Genomic DNA, 25,146 nt, shown 5'->3' on the forward strand with positions numbered 1-25,146 from the left:
TTCCCGGGGCCAGTTTCCCCGTTTTTCCCCTACTGGAGAGGAGGGCGCTGACTGTCCCCGTGGGGGTCTAGTGTCGGGGAGAGTCCGAGGGGCAGAAATCCCGGAGGACTTCGGGGAAGCAGCGTGTCCTGGGGGAAAGATCCCGGGCCTCGAAGTCAGACGACCTGGTTTCTCATTCTGGCTCCACCACTTGTCTGCTGAGTGACCTTGAGCAAGTCACTCGCTCCTTGTGGCCTCAGTTCCCTCATCTGCAAAATGGGGATTCAATTCTCGTTCTCCCTCCTACTTAGGCTGCAAGCCCCATGGGGGACCTGATGATCTTCTGTCGGCAATTACGCTTAGTAAAGTGCTTGGCTCGTAGTAAGCGCTGAGCCAATACCGTGGTTGTTATTCGGGGGAGTTGGACCTCGGGCAGAATTCTGAGGCGGGAAAGGGAAGTGGGTCGACCAGGTGGCAGAATTAAATTCTAGGAAAGGGGGAACAGGGGAACACGGATGGCTCAGAGAACCCCAGTGAGTTGGGGCACGGTGGAGGTGGGCGGGATGGGCTGGGGGAAAGTCAGTTGGAGCAGTCTTGAAAGCCAGCGCAACATAATAATAATAATATTAATAATAATAATAATAATAATGTTGGTATTTGTTAAGCATTTACTATGTGTCAAGCACTATTCTAAACGCTGGGTTAGATACAAGGTCATCAGGTTGTGCCACGTGGGGCTTCCAGTCTTAATCCCCATTTTACAGATGAGGTCACTGAGGCACCGAGAAGGGAAATGACTTGCATAAAGTCCCAGAGCTGACAAGTGGCAGAGGTGCGATTAGAACCCACAACCTCTGACTCCCAAGCCCCTGCTCTTGCCACTAAGCCATGCTGCTTCTCTTACTGTGTGCAGAGCACGGGCCCGGGAGCCGAAAGACCTGGTTTCTAATCCCGACTCCGCCACTTGTCTGCCGTGTGACCTCGGGCAAGTCACGTCACTTCTCGGTGCCTTAGTTACCTCATCTGCAAAATGGGGATTGAGACTGTGAGCCCCAGATGGGACAGGGACTGTGTCCAACTTGATTTGCTCGTATCCACCCCAGCGCTTAGTACGGTGCTTGGCACAAAGTAAGCACTTAACCAAAGCTATAATTATTATTGTTATCATTTTTCTTCTTTACTACCCCAGTGTTTAGAACAGTGCCTGGCACACAGTAGGTGCTTAACAAATACCATTAAAAGAAAAAGAAAAGAGAAAGTGATCATCTAAGGGGTGCCAACTTCCCGAAGGCAGGGGACACATTGTCTCCAGAACCTCCTGCATCCCTATAAGGCTCCCAATCCCCGGGTAGGCGATTTTAACCCGGGGAAAGACCGAGGGAGCGACAAAAATTAGCTCACCCACAGGAAGGTCCCCTACCAATGTCAAAAAAAACTGTGGACTCGGTCTCCCACGTCAATCACCGCGTGCATGTTTGACCCAGCAGTCCCTTCGAATCTCAGCTCCACCCCGTGTCTGCTGCGTGACCTTGGTTAAGTCACTTCACATGTGCGTAGCTCAGATCCCTAGTCGTAAAACGGGGATTAAGACTGTGAGCCCCAAGTGGGTCGGGGACCGAGGGCTGTGTCTACTCCAGCGCTCAGAACTAGTCTTGTTTTGTTGTCTGTCTCCCCGCTTCTAGACCGCGAGCCCGTTGTTGGGGAGGGATTGTCTCTATCTGTTGCCGAACTGTACTTTTCAAGTGCTTAGTACGGTGCCCTGCACACAGTTAGCGCTCAATAAATATGACTGAATGAATGGAATGAATGAATAGTAAGTGCTCAACAAATATGACTTCATAAAAAAAAAACAGAAATGACAACCCCCCCGAAAAAAAAACAAACCGTCGAGCGTTTCGAAAGCCCTGGAAGCGGCACCCTCTGCCAAGTACCAACCTCAGGGTTCTTGAGGGTCATCTCGACGCTGGCGGCCGGCCCGAAGCCCGTGAGGGACTTTATGTGAATCTGCGTGGGCAGGGGTCGGCGGCATTGGCAGTACACCGAAAACGCCATGGACTTCAAGTGCTGGATGTAGAAAACCTGCTCGCCCTTCATCGCCTGCAGCATGTACTGGCAAGGCACGATCTGCGGGTGGAAAAAGAAGTCATCGGAACGCACGCAAACATGCCAGGGGGACGGGCGGGTGGGAGACTGGCCCGAAAGGCAGAGACCCGAAATGACTCGCTCTTCACCGGCCCCGCGTGGGGATAGATCGCCTCGGAGTCGAGGTTCTCGAGGCCGTGGTTTAAAACGTACCTAGAAGCTGAGCTCATCGCTCGCTCTCTTTCTCTGGGGAAAAATGGTGTCAGAGGAGCGGACATTTGAGGAGGAGTCCCTAGAGCATCCCGGCCTGTCCCTTCCCTCTCGAACGGTCATGGTCACTTAAAGGTGGTTCTGCGTTCCTTAGGAGCAATGTTTTTAAAACGTCGGCATTCTGCTAATGCCGCCTGATAGGAAAAGAATTGTATTATTATCGTTCCGTTAGCCTTTGGGCCGTTCGGGCTCAGCGGGAGAGGGCGAACCCCGAACGCCGTGTTGTTTGGGATCGAGGCGCTTTCCTCTTCTGACGCCCTAAAATTGCCAAGTGATGAAAGGAGTTTTCAGAGGTAGAGAAAACCCCGGATGTCCTTTCCCGCGCCCATTTATCCTTCTCTTTAACCTTGGGCTCCTACTACGACCATAAGTGTCACACAGATAGGTTTAGCGCTTAGAACAGGGCTTGGCACACAGTAAGTGCTTAATAAATACCATCCTTACACCTTTAGAAATTCCAAATCTTTTCTCCGTTCAAAAGGCAAGCCTAGTTTTCGTACTTTGCGTCGGGACTGACAGGGTCATTCTGCAGTTTTGTTTTCTCTTTGTCTCCGCCGGGCCACTGGAAGTCTCCAGGGCGTGTGGCGGTTGGTTCTGAACGTACAGAAATCCTCCGACGAGATGCTCCTACGTACCCAGTTTAGGGGAAGATGATTCCGAGAGCCCTCCTGGAGCCCCTAGTGAACGTCATTGCCGCCCTGGGAATCGACATCCCGTGGCTGGAGCAACCGGGTCGCGAAGCTCCTCTCCCGGCTCCTCCCAAAGCTCCCAGGCCAGAGCGAGGCACCAGGGGAGCGTTAAGGAGATCCGTGGCGGTTGGTTCCATCGCAGCCGGGACCCTAGCTCCTTGGAGCGCTTCGCCCGCCCGCCTCGCGACGGGGTGGTGAAGATGCCATCCTGAGGTGTCCTCCCTTTTACATCCCGGGGGAATTTCTTCCAACCTCCTCCATGTGGCCGGTGGCCCCGCCTTCCATTTCGGCTCCCCGGCGAGCCCGGTGAGGAGGGAGACGCTTCCGGCTTGGAAAGCGGTCAGTCAGTCAATAGTACTTATGGAGTGCTTACTGTGTGCTGAGTACTGTACTAAGCACTTGGGAGAAAACAATTGAGACTGTGAGCCCCATGCGGGACAGGGACTTTGTCCAACTCAATTTGCTCGTATCCACCTCAGAGCTTAGTGCAATGTCCGGCACATAGTATGTGCTTAACAAGTATCATTATTATTATTATTATTACAACACAACAATAAATGGACACATCCCCTGCCCACAGTGAGCTTATGGACTAGAGGGGGAGACAGACATTAAAAAAAGAATACGTTATAATAACGCAGTAATGATATACATAAGTAATCTCTCCTATGAATCAACGCCTTAACGTGGCAGGAGAGTTTGCGTCCGCCGATGAAGCTTAGAGCTGTGCCGTAGAGGAAAGGTCTAAGCGGAAGCGTCGGACAACATGGATTCACCCGTGCCGGACAGCAGCGGCGTGGGAGAGAGTCAAAGGCGGACGAACAAGTGGTCGGAACCTTGATCAGAAACAAAGACAAGTTTTTAGGGCAACGGTAAACCGCTTCCATATCTCTACCACTAAAACTCTCTGGATACGCAGAGGGGAACGACTTTCCCACAGGAGACGGGAGGTTCTGAAGAGGGCGTGTCCACGGAGTCGCTAGGGGTCGGAAACGATCTAACGGCATTTGAGGAAGGATATGTAAATAATAAGCGGAGAACGCTTAGAGCAGTGCCCTGCAAACGGGAAGCTTTTGCTAATAATAATTACAATTGTAATGATAATAATAATAATAATAACTGTGGTATTTGTTAAGTGCTTACTGTGTGCCAGGCACGGGACTCAGCGCCGGGGTGGACAGAAGCAAATCGGGTTGGACCCAGTCCCCGTCCCAAGTGGGGCTCCCAGTCTCAATCCCCATTTTCCACATGAGGTGACTGAGGCCCAGAGAAGCGAAGTGACTTGCCCGAGGTCACGCAGCAGACAAGTGGCAGGGTCGGGATTAGAACCCACGACCTTCTGACTCCCAGGCCCGGGCTCGCTCACGCCGACCGCTTGAGAGGAGAGGTCTCACCTGGAGGACGAAGGAGCTGCGCATGTTCTCGGGCAAGTTGTTGAGCATCTCCGTGTAGCAGCGCATCAGACTCAAGAGCCAGAAGTTGGCCGAGGCGGAGCCGTCCTCGGCCGTGTAGGTGAAGGGGTCCACCATGTAGATGACCACGGCCGGGGGGTAGGCCTGGCTGTCCGCCGACTCCGGCTCCGTGGGGATCCCGATCTTGTCCCTCTCGGGAGCACTGCCGAGACACGGTTGCGGGTCAGTGGCCCGCGCCGACCGGAGAGGGGGATTCCCAGAACCTCCAGGGGATGCCCGCCCGACCGGGGGAGCCCGTCCGCCCGCCTCTGCGTCCGATGGAAACTCCTGACCGTTGGCTTTTAGGCGCTCCGTCAGATCGCCCCCTCCTACCTCACCTTCCTGATTTCCTACTGCAGTCCAGCCCGCGCGCTCGGCTCCTCTACGCCAACCTACTCGCCGTGGCCAGCTCTCGTCCGCCTCACCGACCCCTCGCCCACGTCCCGCTTCAGTCCCGGAAACCCCCTCGGCCTTCGGATCCCACAGACCCCCGCTCCCTCCTCCTTCAGAGGTCTCCTAAATTCACAACTCCTCCAAGAAGCCTTCCCTGATTAAGCCTTCAATTACCCATCGTCCCCTCCCTTCTGCCGCGTAGCCCCTCGGATCTGCATCCGTTAAGCGCTTGAGAGTCAGCCCTCACACCTTGGGCCTGTCATTTCCCCGCTCTGTAATTTATTTGAAGGTCTGTCTCAGCCGCCTTTTACTTTTTCTTTTTTTTACAACTGCATGTGTTCAGTGCTTACTATGTGCCGGGCACTGTACGAAGTACTGGAGTAGACTGGATAATCATGTTGGACACACTCCCTGTCCCACCTGGGGTTTACAGTCTTTGTCTCCGTTTTACAGATGGAGGCCCGGAGAAGCGAAGTGACTTGCCTGAGGTCACGCAGCAGACAAGTAATAATAATAATGTTGGTATTTGTTAAGCGCTTACTATGTGCAGAGCACTGTTCTAAGCGCTGGGGGAGATACAGGGTCATCGGGTTGTCCCACCTGAGGCTCACAGTCTTAATCCCCATTTTAGAGATGAGGTAACTGAGGCACAGAGAAGTGAAGTGACTTGCCCACAGTCACACAGCTGACAAGTGGTGCTGGGATTCGAACCCATGACCTCTGACTCCCAAGCCCGGGCTCTTTCCACTGCAGAGTTGGGATTAGAACCCAGCTTTTTTTTTTTTTTTTTAATGAAATTTGTTAAGTGCTTTCTACACGCCAGGCACTGTACTAAGCGTTGGGGTCGATACAGGCTAATGAGGTTTGACACGGTCCTTGTCCCATACGGGGTTCACCGTCTCGATCCCCACTTTACAGCTGAGCCCCAGAGAAGGGAAATGACTTGATCAAGGTCCCACAACAGACGAGTGGCAGAGTCGGGCTCCTTCTGACTCCGAGGCCCGGGCTCTTTCCACTAGGCCGGGCCCTCGAGGGATGGCGCCTACCTAAACTAGGGTACCGTCTCCCCTCCGGCGCTCAGTCCAGGGCCCGGCCCCCGGGAAGCGCTCAACACATCCCGCCGACGGGATGGATTCCCCCGCCGGCATACGCACCTCTCTTGGCCCTCCTGCTGCTGCGGCTGCTGGGCGGAGCTGGGCCCCGATTCGGGCTCCCCTCCGTTGCCCGGGTTCCTTTCCGCCGCGCCGCCCGCCGGGCCGCCGCCGAAGCCCGAGGAGGTGGCGGGGGCCGAGGGGTTGGCGGCTGGCGTGGAGGAAGAGGAGGCCGGCGGAGCGGAGGAGGCCGGGTTGGCGGCCCCTCCGCCTCCGTTGGTGCCGGCGTGGAAGGAGCCGGCCGAGGGCGGGATCCCCGGGGCGGGGGCCGGCGGGGCACAGCCCGGGTGGGGAGACGCCGGGGCCGCCGGGGCCGCCGCGGCCTGGTACTTGGGCGGCACCAGCAGGCTGCTGTCCAGTTGCAGGGTGGCCAAATAAGGTGCTGAGAGAACACAGACACGCAAACCCATTAGTTTCGACGGTCACGGGATGGCGGGGGGGAAGAGAGACACAGAGACAGAGAGAGATAAGAGTCAGTCTTAATAATAATAATCATGGTATTTGTTAAGCACTTACTATGTGCCGAGCACTGTCCTAAGCGCTGGGGTAGATACAGGGTAATCAGATTGTCCCACATGAGGCTCACATTTTTTTAATCCCCGTTTTTACAGATGAGGTAACTGAGGCACAGAGAAGTTAAGTGACTTGCCCAAGGTCACCCAGCAGGCAAATGGAGAAGCCGGGATTAGAACCCATGGCCTCGGACTCCCAAGCCCGTGCTCCTTCCATAGAGCCACGCTGCTTCTTAGCAAAACGCCTTATTATTCAGAGCCCATCTCCTCCAAGAGGCCTTCCCTGACTACGCCCTCGTTTCCTCTTCTCCCGCTCCCATCCGCGTCGCCCGTGAGCTTGGATTTGCACCTCTCCTCCAAGAGGCCTTCCCTGACTATGCCCGTTTTTCCTCACCTCCCACTCCTTTCTGCGTCGCCCTCATTTACGCCCTTGGCTCTTCCCCGCTCCCCACCGGCCCCACAGCACTTACGTCCACAGGTACAGTGCTCTGCACACAGTAAGCGCTCAATAGATACGACGGAATGAATCTGTCAATTTATTTGTATTGATGTCTGTCTCCCCCTCAACTAGACTGTGAGTTTGCTGAGGGCAGGGAATGTCACTATGTATTGTTGTATTGTACTTTTCCATGCGCTTAGTACAGTGCCCTGCACACAGTAAGCGCTTAATAAATACGATTGAATGAGGGAATCTACTTCCTTTAATCATCCCTCCCTCAGCCCCACAGCTGCAATTTCTATAGATATATTCAAGTCTGTGTCCCCGTTTAGACTTCGAGCTCGTCACGGGCAGGGAATTGATCTACCACCTCTTTTGGATTATACTCGCCCAAGTGCTTCGTTCAGTGCTCTGCACACAGTAAGCGCTCAATAAATACCACTGACTGGCTGACTGAGAGACAGAACTGCAGCCAGAGCTAGGATTTTGGACAGATTTGCTCTCTACAGCAGCCAAAATTTCTCAGGCTGTCTGGGGTCCAGCACCGCACGCTAATAAAGGCGCTTACGAATCTGGTCGGGGAGAAGCGGCGGGGTGTGTAGTGGAGAGAGCCAAGGCCTGGTAGTACGAAGGACCTGGGTTCTAATCGCGGCTCCGCCACCTGTCTGCTACGTGACCTGGGGTAAGTCACTTCCCATCTCTGGGCCTCGATTACCTCCTCTGAAAAACGGGGCCTGAGAGCGTGAGCCCCACGTGCGACAGGGACTGCGTCCAACCCCGTTTGTTCGTATCCACCCCAGTGCTTAGTACGGTGCCCGGCACACACTAAGCGCTTAACAAATACCCCGATTATGATTATTATTCTTCTGGCTGGCTCCCACGCTCCCTTCCTACCATGCCTTTGCAGCGCGAGGTGCCGGCGAAAGAGCCGACCCTCGATGCAAACAGCGTATTAGGTTCGCCCCGCTGCGATCCCGCCCTCGAAAGGCGTGCCGAGCCGACGCCCGGACGCCGTTCTCCCTCGACGGCGGACAGAAAAGGACGTTTCTCCTCTGCCGCGGCTGCTGCCCAAAGGGCACCTCGTCCGGAAAAGCGAAGACGCTCCTCGAGGACGGCAGCCCGAACACGACGCCGCTCGTCCCGTCTGATTTCTCAAGGGAAGATCTGGGTGACTTGAGCGTCCTCTCCCTTCCCTGCCTTTTATGGGGCGGGGAGGGGGAGCGAGGGCCGGGGCGGTGCTGGGTGTGAAAGGCAGCGTGCCCACGTAGCTAGCGCTGGCAGGCAGATGGGCCCTCCTCGTAATTAGCATCTACTCAATTATCAAGCACTTAGCGATGAAAAGCCAACTTCACCCGGCACTCCAACCTTGGCACGCCTTCAAGACAAATAAGCCCGCCGAGGCGGGAAGGCTGCGGACACTTAGGAGACGCCGGCGAGCCGCTGACGTGTCATCCCTAGCGGGCGAGGAGGAGGAGGAGGAGGAGGAGGAGGAGGAACGCCAAATGGGTCCTTTTTCTCCTCCGGCCCTGGACCCGGGGGGAGGGGTGGGCGGGGCGGAGAGACGCCGGCGTTTCCGAGTTACCTAGGTGATGGCGGCAGACTTGCGCGTAAAGTTTGAGTCTGGAATGATTGTCGCTCTCCTCGCTGCCCCAAGACTGGCAGAACCACTCGCTCACGAGTTCGTCGGTCAGCTTCTGGGACTCCGTCTCCCCGACGCGCATGATCCCGTCCTGCAGCACTTTGCAGATGGGCTTGTGCTGGCCGAGTCGACACATCTGAGGGCGCGCGTGCACAAAAATGAGATTTTGTTTTAATGGGATGGGGGGGGACAGGGATTCCCCCGCTTCCCAGGCCCTGGGAGTCTCCCCAGAAACCCGCCGCCCCGTTCCGGTCCGGCCTAACGGGACCGTTTCCTCTCCGGCCTCGGACCCGTTTCCTCTGGGCTCTTTGCAACCGAGCCGAGAAGGGGAGATGGGCGGAACGGGAAAATCCGAACCGGCCTAGGATTTTTTTTAGACCTTGGCAAGCTGATGGACCACGACTCGTGGAGGATCCCTTCGGTTGGGACTTGTGAGCATTACTGCATCCTAGTGGCCCCACACAGAACTTGCAAAATGCAGAAAAACAAACATTTTGACTTTATATATGCATTATTATTATAATATTTGTATTTATATGTGTATATATATATTTATATTTATATATATACACACATATATACAAATATATACACATATTTATATACAGATATACATATGAGCATCTAGACAAATATAAGCTTAAACATAAACATATATCAAAATACTTACATATGAGCCTATAGACAAATATATGCATATACAAACATATATATATAAATACATGCTTATATATATAGCTTGAGAAGCAGCGTGGCTTAGTAGAAAAAGCACGGGCTTCTCCAAATATATATTTACATATGAGCATATACACACATCTATATACAAATATAATAATAATAATGACGGCATTTGTTAAGCGCTATGTGCCAAGCACTGTTCTAAGCGCCGGGGTAGATTGAGGTAATCAGGTTGTCCCACCTGGGGCTCACATTCTTCATCCCCATTTTCCAGATGTGATAACTAAGGCCCAGAGAAGTGAAGTGACCTGCCCAAAGTCACACAGTGGACAAGCAGCGGAGCCGGGATTAGAATCCACGACCTCGGACTCCCAAGCCCGGGCCCTTTCCACTGAGCCATGCTGCTTCTCCAGATATATACTTACATATGAACACGTACAAATATAAACTGATACATAAACATATATAAAAATACTTTTATATGATCATATATACAAATTTATGCATGTATAAACATCTGTACAAATATATGCTTATATATAGCTTGAGAAGCAGCCTGGCTTAGTGGAAAGAGCACGGGCTTGGGAGTCAGAGGTGGTGAGTGCTAATGCCGACGCTGCCATCTGTCAGCTGTGTGACTTTAGGCAAGTCACTTCACTTCTGTGTGCCTCACTTACCTCATCTGTAAAATGGGGATTATGACTGTGAGCCTCAGGTGGGACAGCTTGATTAGCCTGTATTTCCCCCAAAGCTTAGAACAATGCTTGGTACCTAGTAAGCGCTTAACAAATACCATTAATCAACACTTAGAACAGTGCTTGGCACATAAAAAGTGCTTAACAAATACCACCGTCATCATATGAGCATATATACAAATATATGTGTATATATAAATAGCGCTTGGCACATAGTAAGCGCTTAACAAAGACCATCATTATTATTATTACATATACCAATGAATACTTATATATGAGCTTAAATACAAATATATACATATATATAAACATGTATACTTAACATGCATATACAGACACGTGTGTGTATCTATATAAAAAGTCAAAATGCTTATTTATAGGTAGTGTTTGTTCTACATTTTTAAATTTAAACACACACACATACATAGACACGTATGCAATAAAAATATGGACCAGCAAAATCACTCATACATGACTTTGTTTATATTGATATGCATTTACATTTATCAATATAAACTAAAGCCGTATACAAGTAACTTTGCTTGGCCACAATTTTACCCCGTGTGTGTGTGTACATAAATACAAAAAAGTAAAAATTCCATCACAGGGATTCACTTACAAACATCTCTCAGAAAGTTGGTTCGTTCCAGCTATGAGGTCTCCTCCTCAATATTTTTACATTTTCCCCTTCCCGCCCCTCCCGGGGTTTTCCCCGATGAGAAATTTTTAGTAGCCGGTCCCTTTGAAAATTATTTCCCAACAGGGTTCTACAATGAAATGAACAGAGAGAGCTGTCTCCCGGTTAGAGAAACTCTCTCCCTGCTGCGGGTAGGACCATAACCGAGCCAAAATTTTAACATTTCCCTAGCCCATAGGAGGGACACCTCTAGACTGGAAGCTGGTCGTGGGCAGGGAATTGCATCCCAACTCGGCTGTACTGGACTTTCCCAGGCTCTGTGTACGGTGCTCGGTAAGTGCTCAATAAATACCGTTGAAGGGTAAATTGTTCATATTTTCCTGGAACACTAATGCTTTCGGGACATTACGATGACGTCAATAAAGGGTGTTCTTTGGCGTACTGCATGGAATCCTACTTGTAAGAGAAACATTAATTCCCCTCTGAAAGGTGAGTAATTTTCGCTGTCAGGACAGCTTATTATATTATCACCAGCTCATCACTGGCTTTTCTGGCTTTGCTCAAGCCCGTGAGGTTCTTGGCAAAAATCTTTTTCTTGTGTGGCAAAGCGGTCATCCCAGCAATGCCGTGAAAAAGGGCGCGCGGGCATTTTCTCCGACGATTCTGTAGTCTGTATTATCCTGAAAACTGCACCGAGGGTGTCAGAAGAGTGAAGCTCTTCTCCTTAACAGACGGCTTTGGTCTTAGCCTTTCCCCGTGATATATGTCAAATAACGACTGTTGGAACCACACCGCGCTAGACGCTGTTTAGGACGGGGCTCGGAACAGCGATTGACACAGAGTAAGCGCGGAACAGAAACCATCATCGTTGTCATCGTCATCATTATGTCAAATCGGCGTCGAAAGACGAGGTGGGGTTGGGCGATGGGCCTTCGGCCATTTTGGTGAGACGGGCACACCAGAAATGCCAGCTCGTGGGTTCTGGTTTCCTCGTACTCTCCTTGGGAGCCTCGGCCGCTGCCTGTGAGTTTCACTTCGTCCCCCTTGGAAGTTGCGAAAGCCTGCCGGGTCTCGGAACCCCAAGAATCTTAGCGGCAGCACCTCGTTTCGATTTAAACATGAATGTCCCTCGATTTACGTCAGCTCAGTATAGTGCTTTGCACACGGTAAATACGACCGAATGAATCAAAACGAGTTCTCCATTACAATAAAAACTGGTTATTTCCGTGGTTATCTCTTCCATTCTTTTCAGATCGCTTTGAGCTCCTATCTTCTTTCCCTTTTCACGATTTGCCTCTCTGCAGCTCAACCATTCCAGCTTTTTTTCCCCTCTCTACAACGGGACAACAATTTTCAAAAATCCCAAAGGGAGCAAAGCAGGCCTTGGACTTGGAAGGGTGAGGTGGGAGTAAAGCAGTCACGAATGCTAATAGGATTTCTGTCCGCCGTCAGAGGAGCGGTTAAGCCTAATAATCATAATAATGATGGCATTTGTTAAGCGCTTACTATGTGCAAAGCACTGTTCTAAGCGCTGGAGAGGATAAAAGGTGATCAGCTTGTCCCACGTGGGGCTCACAGTCTTCATCCCCATTTTCCAGATGAGGTCACTGAGGCCCAGAGAAGTGAAGTGACTTGCCCAAAGTCACAGAGTTGACAAGCGGCTGAGTGGGCATTGGAACCCATGACCTCTGACTCCCAAGCCCGGGCTCTTTCCACTGAGCCACGCTGCTTCTCTTAGTGCCTGGTGGATAGAGCACAGGCCTAGGAGTGAAGAAGGACCTGGGTTCTAATCTCGGCTCCGCCGACTGCTTGTGTGACATTGGGTAAATGGCTTCTCTGGGCCTCAGTTCCCTCATCTGTAAAGTGGGGAGTAAGAGTGTGAGCCCCACATGGGACAGGGACCGTGACCAACCTGATTAGTTTACATCTACCCCAGCGCTTAGAAGAGTGCTTGACACGTAGTAAGCGCTTAATGAATAGCACCACCATCATCGTCATCATTTTTTCCCCCCCCAAACGTGGAAGGCTAAAATAGCGAGAAGCTGGGCGGAGTCTGTCAAAAGTCACCGGGTTTCTTTGCGTGGGCCCCCGGCATCTCTTCGGCAGGCCGGGACTCCGGGGGCTCGCGCGGTCGCAATAACGTTCCGGTTCCCCGATCGTGCTGGGGCCTAAACGCACGGAGGGCCTCGCGATCCGGTTGGAATGGAACCGGGCCCCGTGATCACGGATGGGATGGCCCAGAGGAAAGAGCCCGGGCCTGGGGGGGTCAGGAGGTCACGGGTTCTAATCCGACTCGGCCATTAGTCTGCTGTGGGACCTCGGACAAGTCACTTCACTTCTCTGCGTCTCTCTTCCCTCATCTTTAAAATGGGGATTTAAGAGTATGAGCCCCACAGGGACCGTGTCCAACTCGATTTTCTTGTATCCGCCTTAGTGCTTAGTACACTGCCTGGCACATATTGAGCGCTGAACAAATCCCAGTTATTAGTAGAGAAGCAGCGTGGCTTAGTGGAAAGAGCCCGGGCTTGGGAGTCCGAGGTCGTGGGTTCTAATCGCAGCTCTGGCGCTTATCAGCTGTGTGACTTTGGGCAAGTCACTTTACTTCTCTGGGCCTCAGTGACCTCATCTGGAAAATGGGGATTAAGACTGTGAGCCCCACGTGGGACAACCTCTTTACCTTGTATCTACCCCAGTGCTTGGCACATAGTAAGCGCTTAATAAATACCATCGTCATTATTATTACTTATTATTATTAAACCAATCTATCTCCTCCGCCCGAGAGCCCGATTCCATAGTTTCCTCACCCTCGGATGCCTCCCAAAGGTCTGTTCTAGATACTAAACTCCTTGAAGGCAGGGAACCCTACCAACTCTGTAGTATTGGACTCTCCCAAGCGTTTAGTGTGGTGCTCTGCACGCACTAAGCACTCACTACCACTGACTGATCGATTCTCGGTGGCCTCGTTACCAAAGTGGGATCGAATTCAGACTGTGAGCTCGTTGTGGGCAGGGAATGTGTCTGGTTATTGTTATACTGTCCTCTCCCGAGTGCGGAGTACAGTGCTCTGCACGCGATAAACGCTCCCTGAATAGCACCGATGGATCGATTCTCCGTGGCCTAGCTATCAAAGAATCGCTGTATCTAGACCGTAAGCTCGTCGTGGGCAGGGCCGGTGTCTGTTTATTGTTCTGTCGAGAGGCAGCGGGGCTGAGTGGCAGGAACCCGTATCTGGGAGTCAGAGGATGTGGGTTCTAATCCCGGCTCCGCCACCTGTCTGCTGGGTGACCTTGGGTGAATCACTTCATTTCTCTGTGCCTCAGTTACCTCATCTGGAAAATGGGGATTGAGACCGTGAGCCCCACGTGGGACAACCCGATCACCTTGTGTCTACCCCGGTGCTTAGAACGGTGCCTTGCGTAAACCACTTCACTTCTCTGTGCCTCAGTTACCTCATCTGGAAAATGGGGATGGAGACCGTGAGCCCCACGTGGGACAACCCGATCACCTTGTGTCTATCCCGGTGCTTAGAACAGTGCTTGGCACATAGTGAGCTCTTAACAAATACCATAATTATTATTATTCCATTGTCCTCTCCCATCTGCTCAGTAGAGTGTTCTGTGCACAGTAAGCGCTGGAGAAATTCGACTGAACGATTGACTGAGATGACTGAGGTAAGAGCCGGCCTGGGTCCTCGCCGGAGATGCGCGGAGGGGATGGGGGATAAAGGCATCCCGGGGAGCGCCCGCTCCCGCCCCTCACCCCGGATCCCCGCCCCCGACTCACCTCATAGACAGCACTCAAGTCCCTGAAGAAAGTTTTGGCTCCTTCGAGCAAGGCCTCGTTTTCCGGGCACACCACGATATAGGCAACATCCCGGTGGCCCCCGTACGGGTCCATCAGCAGCCTCTCCCAGAACGGCAGCGAGAACGGGGAGATGGTCAGGAAGTCTTTGTCGTAGCCGACCAGCAGGGTGGGGATGGGCAGAGGCTCGGGAGACTCCTCGGAACCTGCGGCCGAACAGACGGGAGGTCAACGGCCGCTCTGGCCCCGCGGCCCCCGAGCTCTTTCAGCCGACGGGGATAATAATAATGTTGGTATTTGTTAAACGCTTACTATGTGCCGAGCACTGTTCTATGCGCTGGGGTAGATACAAGGTCATCAGTTTGTCCCATGTGGGGCCCATAATCTTAACCCCCATTTTACAGATGAGGTAACTGAGGGTCAGAGAAGTGAAGTGACTTGCCCGAAGTCACACAACTGGCAATCGGCGGAGGCAGGATTAGAAGCCACGGCCTCTGGCTCCCAAGCCCGGGCTCTTTCCACTAAGCCACGCTCGGATACGGTTTCGGCCGCCGGGAGGCCGGTTTCAGGGCGCGAGGGGCAGCGTGGCCTCGTGGCTGGAGCCCGGGGCCCGGGAATCGGAAGGACCCGCGTTCTACTCCCACCTCGGCCACATGTCTGCTGTGTGACCTTGGCCGAGTCGCTTCACTTCTCTGGGCCTCAGTTCCCTCTTCTGTAAAACGGGGATAAGAGTGGATCATGAAATGTATCTAACTTGAGTAACTTCTATCTACCCCAACGCTTAGTACAGTGCCTGCTAAGCACTTAACAAGTACAATGTTATTATTATTATTATTATTATTATTATTACAAGAGCCGGGTCCCTCCGCAGGGCGCTTACAGGCCCTCACCTGAACGACACCAATCCATGATTGAAGGAGACAGAGAAGGGAGTCGGGCTCCACCAACCATCCGCCTTTGTTGTATTGCACTCTCCCGAGGGCACGGTACAGTGCTCTGCACACAGTAAGCACTCCGTAAATACGACCGAAAAAATAAGTCCGAATGAATGAACAGTCCTATAGACTCCGGGCTCCTTTTGTGGCAGGGAACGTGCCGATCAACTCTGCTCTGCCGTATTCTCCCGAGCGTTTAGTACGCTGCTCTGCACAAAGTAGACGCTCAATAAATGTGACTGATGGGCTCGCGGAGCGCTTACAATCTGGGGGAAACTTTTCTCCCTTCCTTTCAGATCGTGAGTCCTGCGTGGCAGACAATCCACGTCCGATCTGATTATCTTGTATCTAGTCCATCACTTGGCACGCAGTAAGGACTTACTTAATAAACGCCATAATTATAATTAGCATTGCTCAATGTTATTGTGCGTCTAAGAGAACTGAGGACATAAGGTTCCTTGGGAAGCAACCCTGCCAAGCATCACTACTTGAGTCCTTTACTTTTTATTTTATTATTACAGTAATAATAATAATAATTATGGTATTGGTGAAGTGCTGACTTTGTGCCAGGCACTGTATTACGCGCTGGGGTGGTTATGAGCAAATCGGTACGCGCCCAGTCCCTGTCCCACGTGGGGCTCACAGTCATTCATTTAATTGTATTTATTGAACGCTTGCCGTGTGCAGAGCACTGTACTGAACGCTTGGAAAGTATAACTCAGCAACAGATAGAGACAATCCCTACCCAACGACGGGCTCACAGTCTAGAAGAAGATCCCCATTTTACCGATGAGAAGTCAAGTGACTTGCCCAAGGTCACACAGCAGACAGATGGTGGAGCCAGGGTTAGAATAATAATAATAATAATTATGGGATTTGTAAAGCGCTTAACTATGTGCCAGGCACTGTACTAAGCGCTGGGGTGGGTACAAGCAGACGGGATTGGACACAGTCCCTGTCCCACGTGGGGCTCACGGTCTCATTCCCCATTTTACAGATGAGGTCACTGAGGCCCAGAGAAGTGAAGTGACTTGCCCGAAGTCACACAGGTGACAAGTGCGTGGCTCAGTGGAAAGAGCACGGGCTTTGGAGTCAGAGGTCATGAGTTCGAATCCCGCTCGGCCACTTGTCAGCTGTGTGACTGTGGGCAAGTCACTTAACTTCTCTGGGCCTCAGTTACCTCATCTGTAAAATGGGGATGAAGACTGTGAGCCCCATGTGGGACAACCTGATTCCCCTATGTCTACCCCAGCGCTTAGAACAGTGCTCGGCACATAGTAAGCGCTTAACAAATACCAACATTATTATTATTAAGTGGCAGAGTCGGCATTAGAACCCACGACCTCTGACTCCCAAACCCGGGCACTTTCCACTGAGCCACCAGCTTCTCTTAGAAACCATAAATTTCTGACTCCCAGGCCCAGGCTCTAGCCACTGTGCCATTTTTATGGCATTTGTTAAGCGCTTACTATGTGCCAGGCGCTGTACTAAGTGGGCAGGGATTGTCTCTACCTGTTGCCTCATTCCAAGCACTTAGTACAGTGCTCTGCACACACTAAGCGCTCAATAAATACGACTGAATGAATGAAAGAAAGAATACAAGCTAATCCGGTTGGACGTTGTCCCTGTCCCCCTTGGGGCTCAGTCTTCCTCCCCATTTTATGGATGAGGGAACGGAGGCCCAGAGAATAATAATAATAATGTTGGTATTCGTTAAGCGCTTACTACGTGCAGAGCACTGTCCTAAGCATTGGGGTAGATACAGGGTAATCAGGTTGTCCCACGTGAGGCTCACAGCTGATCCCCATTTTTACAGATGAGGTAACTGAGGCACAGAGAAGTGACGGGACTTGTCCACAGTCACCCAGCTGACAAGTGACAGAGCTGGGATTCGAACCCATGACCTCTGACTCCCAAGCCCGGGCTCTTTCCACCGAAGTGAAGTAACTAGCCCGAGGTCACGGAGCGGACGAGTGGCGGAGCCGGGATTAGAATCCAGGTCCTCTCAACCCCAGGCCCGGGCTGATTCCTTAATTCCAGTGCTCCCAAATCCTGCAATAGGCCAGGGAGGGATTCCGCAGAGATGGCAGGGCCGTCCGTGGCCCCGGGACCGTGGTCTTCAAAAGAAGAGCTTTCACGCCGTCGAGATGCTATCACCTCATTTCCCACATGTCTATTCAGGGAAAATGAGCTCATGGGAATCCCACAAATCCTCCCCGTTTGCTTCTGGCTGTTCTATACGTGGCCTCGTTCATTCATTCATTCAATAGGATTTATTGAGCGCTTACTATGTGCAGAGCACCGTACTAAGCGCTTGGAATGTATATTTCGGCAACAGATAGAGACCATCCCTGCCCGACGATGGGCTCCCAGTCTGATCGGGGGAGACGGACGGACAAAAACGAGACAACATAATCGCGATAAATAGAATCAAGGGGATGGACACCTCATTAACAAAATAAACGTGACATTCTTCCTCCCAACGGAGCCCCCCGACCGTACGATCTCGGTTACGAAAGCGAAGCGGACCCAGCGCTTCCCACCCGCGAAGCCGGAGGAGACCGTGTCCAGTGCAGCGTGGCCTGACGGAAAGAGGCCGGGCCTTGGGGTCGGAGGACCCGGGTTCTAATCCCGGCTCCGCCACTTGCTCCTTCTGTGACCTTGGGCAACTCGCTTCACTTTTCTGGGTCTCGGTTCCCCCATCTGTAAAAAGGGGATTCGATACCCGCTCTCCCATCTCCTTAGACGGCGAATCCCAAGTGGGACAGGGACTGTGTTCATGCTGATGAACCTGTTTCTCCCCCAGCACTTACACTAGTGCCGTGGGGCCTCGTAAGTGCTCAACAAATCCCATAATCATCACCGCCAAGAGGGGCCACGTGGGGCGAGGGAAACTGTAACCCATCCGCTCCCGGGGATGGCACCGCCTCCCTAGGTGGGTTCTTTTGCCCTTGGGGAACAAAGTGTGGCTAGAGCCTGGGGCCTGGGAATCAGAAGGATCTGGCTTCGACTCCCGGCTCCGCCACGTGTCTGCCGTGTGACCTCGGCCAAGTCGCTTCGCTTCTCTGGGCCTCAGTTCCCTCATCTGCAACATGGGGATTGAGACCGTGAGCCCCAAGTGGGACAGGGACTGTATCCAACCTGACTACTCTGTTATCTACCCCAGTGCTTAGAACAGTACCCGGCCCACAGAAGCAGCCTGGCCTAGTGGCAAGAGCTCGGGAGTCTGGGGTCGTGGGTTCTAATCCCGGCTCCGTCACTTGGCTGCTGCGTGACCTTGGGCAAGCCATTTAACTTCTCCGTGCCTCAGGTACCTCATCTGGAAAATGGGGATTAAGACCGTGAGCCCCACTTGGGACAACCTGATCTACCCCAGTGCTTGGCAAATAGTAAATGCTTAACAAATACCACCACCATCATCATCATCAGAGGGTGTGCTTAACAAACGCCATTTTTTTTTTTTAAAAAAAAAGGCATTTTTTCATAACTCTGAGGAAACACAGAGGAAGGCCGGGGTGCGACCCGGCCGGGAGGCCGAGGACAGGTCGGCGGGGCGGCGACCCATCCGCCCTGCCCGGTCCCGAGGGGTTCGAGCCCCCCGTCCTTTCCCGCGAGGGGTGGGGAGAAGGCGGGAAGGGGGGGGGGGGGAGGGTCCTTACCGTAAGTGCCTCGCCCCGCCATCTTGTGGAACTGCTGCCATGTGAGGGGACCCTGCACGTGCTGGATATTCTCCCACGTCCGGCCCGTCCGCTTTTTTTGGATCGCGTCCTGGAGAAAGGGTTGCAAAGACAGCAACATACGCACCACGTCTTGGGAGGAGAGGACGCTGATGTCCAGCACTGTGAACGACAAGAAGGGTGTGGATCCAAGCCGGGAAACAGTGAAAACCCAGCCGTGCCCTTTCTCCCCTCGCCCCTTCCCCCGCCCCGCGGGGAGACCCCGCACGGACCCATCGGGGGGCCATCTGCTGGGACGGCTTGAACGTGATCCGGCTTGGAGCCGGCGGGGAGGATTAGCTCGGCACTTGAGTCGCTTCGAACCCGACGGCTCCGTGATTAACGAGCGGCCGAGCTGACTGGGGGGGAGGGGAGCTCGCGGGTTTCCCTCCGGCCTCAAGGGACGCGTCTTAGCCCACGCCGACGCTGGAGGGACCATATGGAAAGCCACGAGTACTCCTCGCGCTTAACGCGGAGGGCTCGGCGAGGGGTCTCCGAGAAGTTAGCCGGGTCGTCTCGGGCCGCGCGGGTTCTCCGTCGGACGAGGGGAGGCCCGACCGGTTTGGGGGGGGCAGGGGAGCCCGGGGTGTGGAAAAGAGGCGGGTTGAGGGGATGGATGAGAGGCGGAGGGGGCTCCCACGGCTGCTAGCCCGTAGTGGCTGGAGCCCGGGGCCTGGGAGTCAGAAGGTCACGGGTTCTATTCCCGCCTCCGCCGCACATCTACTGTGCGGCCCTGGGCAAGTCGCTTCGCTTCTCTGCGCCTCAGTTCCCTCATCTGGAAAATGGGGAGTAAGACTGTGAGCCCCGTGCGGGACGGGGACCGGGCCCGACCCGATCCGCTCGTATCCGACCCAGCGCTTAGTAGGGTGACCGGCCCGTAGCGGGCGCTTCACAGATTCCACAGTTATTATTACGGGGAAGGTCTGAGGACCGGGGGGGGTTTCTCTCCGGCGAGCGAGGAGGAAGGGGCGAGAGCGGGAGGGGCCGGGAAACCGGCCGAAACGGCCACCGCCACCCCCTCGCTGTTCCCGGTCCCCCAGGGTCGAGTCTCGTCGAGACAGGGCCTCGGGGACCCCAGCCCGGAAAGCGGAGGGGGGAGGAGGCGCGACGGGGGGGACGGGGACGGGGCCGTACCGTTGCTGTGGGGCCAGGAGTGCACGGTGGCGGCCCGGACCAGGGCCTCGTCCACCTTGCCGCCGGTGGGGTTGTCCACGTACTGGCGGCCCTGCTCCAGGGCGTTGAAGCACTCCACCCACGAGTCGTTGTCGTCCGCCCGCACCCTGTCGTACGTCCAGGCCCCGCCGGGGGAGGCGTGGAGGGGCGGGGGGCCGCCGCCGGCCGACGAGGCCGACGACGAGGCCGACGAGGACGAGGCCGAGGACGGGCAGGAGGGGGCGGCGGCGCGGGAGGGCGAGCAGGAGGCCGGGGCGGGGTCCGGGCAGGCCAGGGCCGAGAAGGGCTGCGCGTGCTGGGTCTGCAGCAGCAGCAGGAGGCTCGTCGGGGGGTCCCGGGGCGGCGGGGCCGTCCGGCAGAGGGTCAGCCGGCGCTCGGCCGCCCGGCCGGTGTCGGACGTCCTCCCGAAGATGTCCAGCTCGTCCTCGATGAAGAGGCCCGAGTTGTAGCCCAGCTGGCGGTTCATGATGGCGCTGAACCCGCAGGTGCAGCGGTACTGGTCCTCGTGGGAGGAGTCGGGGATGTAGAGGCCCACGTCGGCCCCCTTGACGTTCATGTTGCAGGCGCAGACGCAGCAGCTGTCGAAGTTGCGGTCCTTGAAGATGTTGAGCGTCGAGTCGGACAGGAGCAGGGTGACGTAGAGGCTGTGGGCCTCGGGGACCGGCCGGCCCGTGGCCGGCTCCACCGAGCTCAGGGGGCGCGAGGTGGACGGCGTCGAGGCCGGGGAGCCCTGGTCCGGGCCGTCGTACTTCACCGAGCCCTGGCCGCTGGCCGCCCCGGCCCCCCGGGGGGTCCGCGGGGTGCGGGGCGTGCGGGGGGTGGGCACGGAGAAGCGGGGCGTGGCCGGCGAGGGCAGGACGCCCGCCCCGCTGTTGCTGGCCGGGGCGGCGCCGTTGAGGGCGACCGGCGTGTTGATCTGCAGGTAGTCCGGGTCCGTCAGGCTGCCCACGCTGGGCACGTTGCTGGGGCGACGCCGGGGGAGAGACGGAGAGACGGGTTAGGAGGAGACCGCCGCCGGGGCCCCTCGTCGTCCCCCCCGCCGCACCTCCCTCCTGTCGTTCATTGCCTCGATCCTATTTACTCGGCGCCGACTGCGGGCGGAGGGCTGGGCTAAGCGCTCGGGGGCGGGCCGGCGCGGTGATCAACCGACGCGAGAAGCGGCACGGCGTAGTGGCTAGAGCGCGTCGGGGGTCACGGGTTCTAATCCCGGCTCCGCCACTTGTCTGCTGCGTGACCTGGCGCGGTCGCTCCCAGGGCTTAGCAGAGTGCCTGGCACGTAATAAGCGCTTCACAAATACCATCGTTATCATTCGCCTCCCTGGGCCTCAGTTCCCTCATCCCTAAAACGGGCCCGGAGACCGTGAGCCCCACGCGGGACAGGAACGGTGGCCGACCCCATCTGCTTGTATCCACCCCGGCGCTCAGCACGGTGCCTGGCCCACGGCAAGCCTTTAACAAAAGCCATCACCGTGTTTCGAACGTAGTAAGCGCTTAACAGATACCATCGTTATTATTATTATATTATCCTCACTATTATTATTAAAGAAGCGCCCCGATGAGGGTCTGTGAGAAGTTGGGACCGTGAAGCGGCGAGTGGTAAAAGGTGACCTAGAAATCTTGATTGGCAATCACCGCTCACAGACGCCTGAGGTCATAAGTGGGCAATCATAATCTTTCCTCTAATTGGATTACGTTCGAAAGCCGGCGTGCTTTCTCGGCGATCCTCTGAAATTAATAAGCAGCCCACGCCGGCGAGAAGGAACTCTGGTCATTAACGGAAAACCGGAGGATGAAAACCGGTCCCGAGGTAGGGTCGGCGGTTTCCGCGGAACTCGTTCTCTCTGGTTGAGGAGGGGAGGAGAAGCCTTTGGAGTGGAAATGATGGATTTAGAGGATTTGCGGCGCTTGCGGGATTTAAGCCATTTCCTCTGGACGCGAATCCGCTGTGGGGAGAGACCCCTTGCTAGCTAATCCCGGCTCTGCCACTTGTCAGCTGTGTGACTGCGGGCAAGTCACTTCACTTCTCTGGGCCTCAGTGACCTCATCTGGAAAATGGGGATGAAGACTGTGAGCCTCACGTGGGACAACCTGATGACCCTGTATCTCCCCTAGCGCTTAGTACAGTGCTCTGCACCCAGTAAGCGCTCAAGAAATACGATCGAATGAATGGTTGCAACCAATCACCAGCACTTCCTTAATGCCGACTTTGTGCAGCGCACTGAGCAAAGTGCTTGGCAGAGTGTAACCCGTCTACCAAATCTGTTGTATTGTACTCTCCCAAATGCATATCACAGTGCTCTGCGCAGAGTAGGTACTCAATAAATACTACTGATCGATTACCCAAGAGTTAGCAGATCACTGCCCTCAAGGAGTTTAGAGAATAGTCGGAGGGGACAAAGACAACTGAATAAATTACAGCTGGGGGGAATCATCAAGCTGGTAAGACCGGTACAAGAGCAGCAAGGCCTAGTGGAAATAATAATAATAATAATTATTATTATTACAATTACGGTGTTTGTTAAGCACTTATTATGTGCCAGAACCCGGGCCCGGGAGTCAGAAGACCTGGGTTCTAGTCCCAGCTCCACCTCTTGTCTGCTATGTGACCTTGGGCACGACACTTCACTTCTCTGGGCCTCAGTCAGCTCATCTGTAAAATGGGGTCCCTCCTACGACTTGGGGAGCCCAAGTACCCTAGAACAAGTATCATAAAAAAAAGTGCTACTGGGTTGTTGCGAGTGAAATGCTTTGGTGGGGCAGAAGGGCCTGAAGTTTTCTCTTGCTTGAAACGGTGTTTGAGAAGTGCTTGCTATGTGCCAGGAGAAGCAGCGTGGCTTAGTAGAAAGAGCACAGGCCTGTGAGTCAAAGGGCCTGGGTTCTAATCCCGGCTCCGCCACAGGTCTGCCGCGTGACCTTGGGTGAGTCACTTCACTTCTCTGTGCCTCAGTGACCTCATCTATAAAAAAAGGGCATTAAGAATGTGAGCCTAATGTAGGACAGGGACTGTGTCCAACCTGATTAACCTGAATCTACTTCAGCACTGAGAACAGTGCTTGGCACATGGTAAGCGCACTTAACGAGTACTATTATTATTTGCTTGTATCCACCCCAGCGCTTAGCACAGTGCCTGGCACCCAGTAAGTGCTTAATAAATACCACCATTTTTATTTTTATTTATACCAGTTCATCAGGTTGGACACAATCCCTGTCCCACATAGGGCTCACCATCCCAATCCCCATTTTCCAGATGAGGGAACTGAAGCACAGAGGAAGTGAAGTGACTCGCCCAAGGTCACCCAGCAGACGAGTGGCGGAGCCGGGAACAGAACCCGTGACCTCCTGACTTCCAGGCCCGGGATCTAGCCACTACACCATGCTGTGTCTCTGCACGCAGTAAGCGCTCAATATATGGAACTGATGGATTAGATTCCTAGTATTATAAAATTCACCCCAATATGCCAGTCGACAAAACATTCTGGCACTTTCATTGTGGAGCACTGCCATCAAGTGCTCGAGTAAAGTGGTAGACACCCTTAGGGTCTGTGGGTGAAGCCAAGGCATGGCTGGGCACGCATGTGATTCACCGTTAAAGATTAGTAGCTTTTCCCTCGCAATATGCCCTCAATGGCGGGCACGGCCTGCGTAGGGATCTATAATAATAATAACTGGGGTTTCTGTTAAGCGCTTACTATGTGCCAAGCACTGTTCTAAACTCTGGGGTAGATACCAGCTAATCAAGTTGGACACAGGCCCTGTCTCACATCGGGCTCACAGTCTTAATCCCCATTTTAATAGTAATTATTATTATGGTATTTCTTAAGTGCTTATTATGAGCCAAGCACTGTTCTAAGTGCTGGGGTAGAAACAAGCTAATCAAGTTGGACATAGTCCCTGTCATTCATTCATTCAATAGTATTTATTGAGCGCTTACTATGTGCAGAGCACTGTACTATACGCTTGGAACGTACAATCCAGCAACAGATAGAGACAGTCCCTGCCCAATGACGGGCTGTCCCACATTTGGCTCACAGTCATAATCCCCATTTTATTATTATTTTATTTTTATTATATAATTTTATTTTATTTATTTACTTATATTATGTTTATTTTATTTTATTATTACTATTACTACTACTAATGATAAGGATAATAATAATAATAATGATCATTATGGAATTTGTTAAGCACTTACTATAATAATAATAATAATGTTGGTATTTGTTAAGCACTTACTTTGTGCAGAGCACTGTTCTAAGCGCTGGGGTAGATACAGGGTAATCAGGTCGTCCCACGTGAGGCTCACAGTCTTCATCCCCATTTTTCAGATGAGGGAACTGAGGCACAGAGAGGTTAAGTGACTTGCCCAGAGTCACACAGCTGACAAGTGGCAGAGCCGGGATTAGACCGTAAGCCCGTCAAACGGCAGGGACTGTCTCTATCTGTTGCCGACTTGTTCATTCCAAGCGCTTAGTACGGTGCTCTGCACATAGTAAGCGCTCAATAAATACGAATGAATGAATGAATGAATGAATGAATGAATGAACATGGCACTATGCCATACTATGTGCCAAGCACTGTTCCAAGTGCTGGGGTAAAAACGAGGTAATCAAGTTGGACACAGTCCCTGTCCCACATGGGGCTCACAGTCATAATCCCCATTTTGTTATTATTGTCATTCATAATCATCATCATCGTATGTGTCAAGCACATTTTATGTGACAAGCACTGTTCTAAGAGCTGGGGCAGACACAAGCTAATCAAGTTGGACACAGTCCCTGTCCCACAAGGGGCTCACAATCTTAATCCCCATTTTCCAGATGAGGTAACGGAGGCCTAGAGAAGGGAATCCGTCCAAGATCACACAGCAGACACGTGGCAGAGCGGGGATTAGAACCCAGGTCCTCTG

The 25,146-nt window shown here is 53.4% G+C and overlaps 1 protein-coding gene across 1 annotated transcript in view; it reads right to left on the minus strand.

Moving 5' to 3' along the window:
• The window catches only part of MED13L (mediator complex subunit 13L), a 304,408-nt gene that overhangs the window by 26,815 nt on the left and 252,447 nt on the right, over positions 1-25,146 (minus strand). The window contains exons 17-24 of the mRNA XM_029051175.2: positions 20,457-21,202; positions 20,202-20,369; positions 19,011-19,190; positions 14,399-14,622; positions 8,549-8,741; positions 6,019-6,397; positions 4,415-4,634; positions 1,915-2,103 (exon numbers count right to left, since the gene is read on the minus strand). Coding sequence (XP_028907008.1) covers positions 1,915-2,103; positions 4,415-4,634; positions 6,019-6,397; positions 8,549-8,741; positions 14,399-14,622; positions 19,011-19,190; positions 20,202-20,369; positions 20,457-21,202 — 2,299 coding nt within the window. The remainder of the gene's footprint in view (positions 1-1,914; positions 2,104-4,414; positions 4,635-6,018; positions 6,398-8,548; positions 8,742-14,398; positions 14,623-19,010; positions 19,191-20,201; positions 20,370-20,456; positions 21,203-25,146) is intronic.

This window comes from Ornithorhynchus anatinus, chromosome 2, assembly GCF_004115215.2.
Source record: "Ornithorhynchus anatinus isolate Pmale09 chromosome 2, mOrnAna1.pri.v4, whole genome shotgun sequence".
Classification (NCBI taxonomy): domain Eukaryota; kingdom Metazoa; phylum Chordata; class Mammalia; order Monotremata; family Ornithorhynchidae; genus Ornithorhynchus; species Ornithorhynchus anatinus.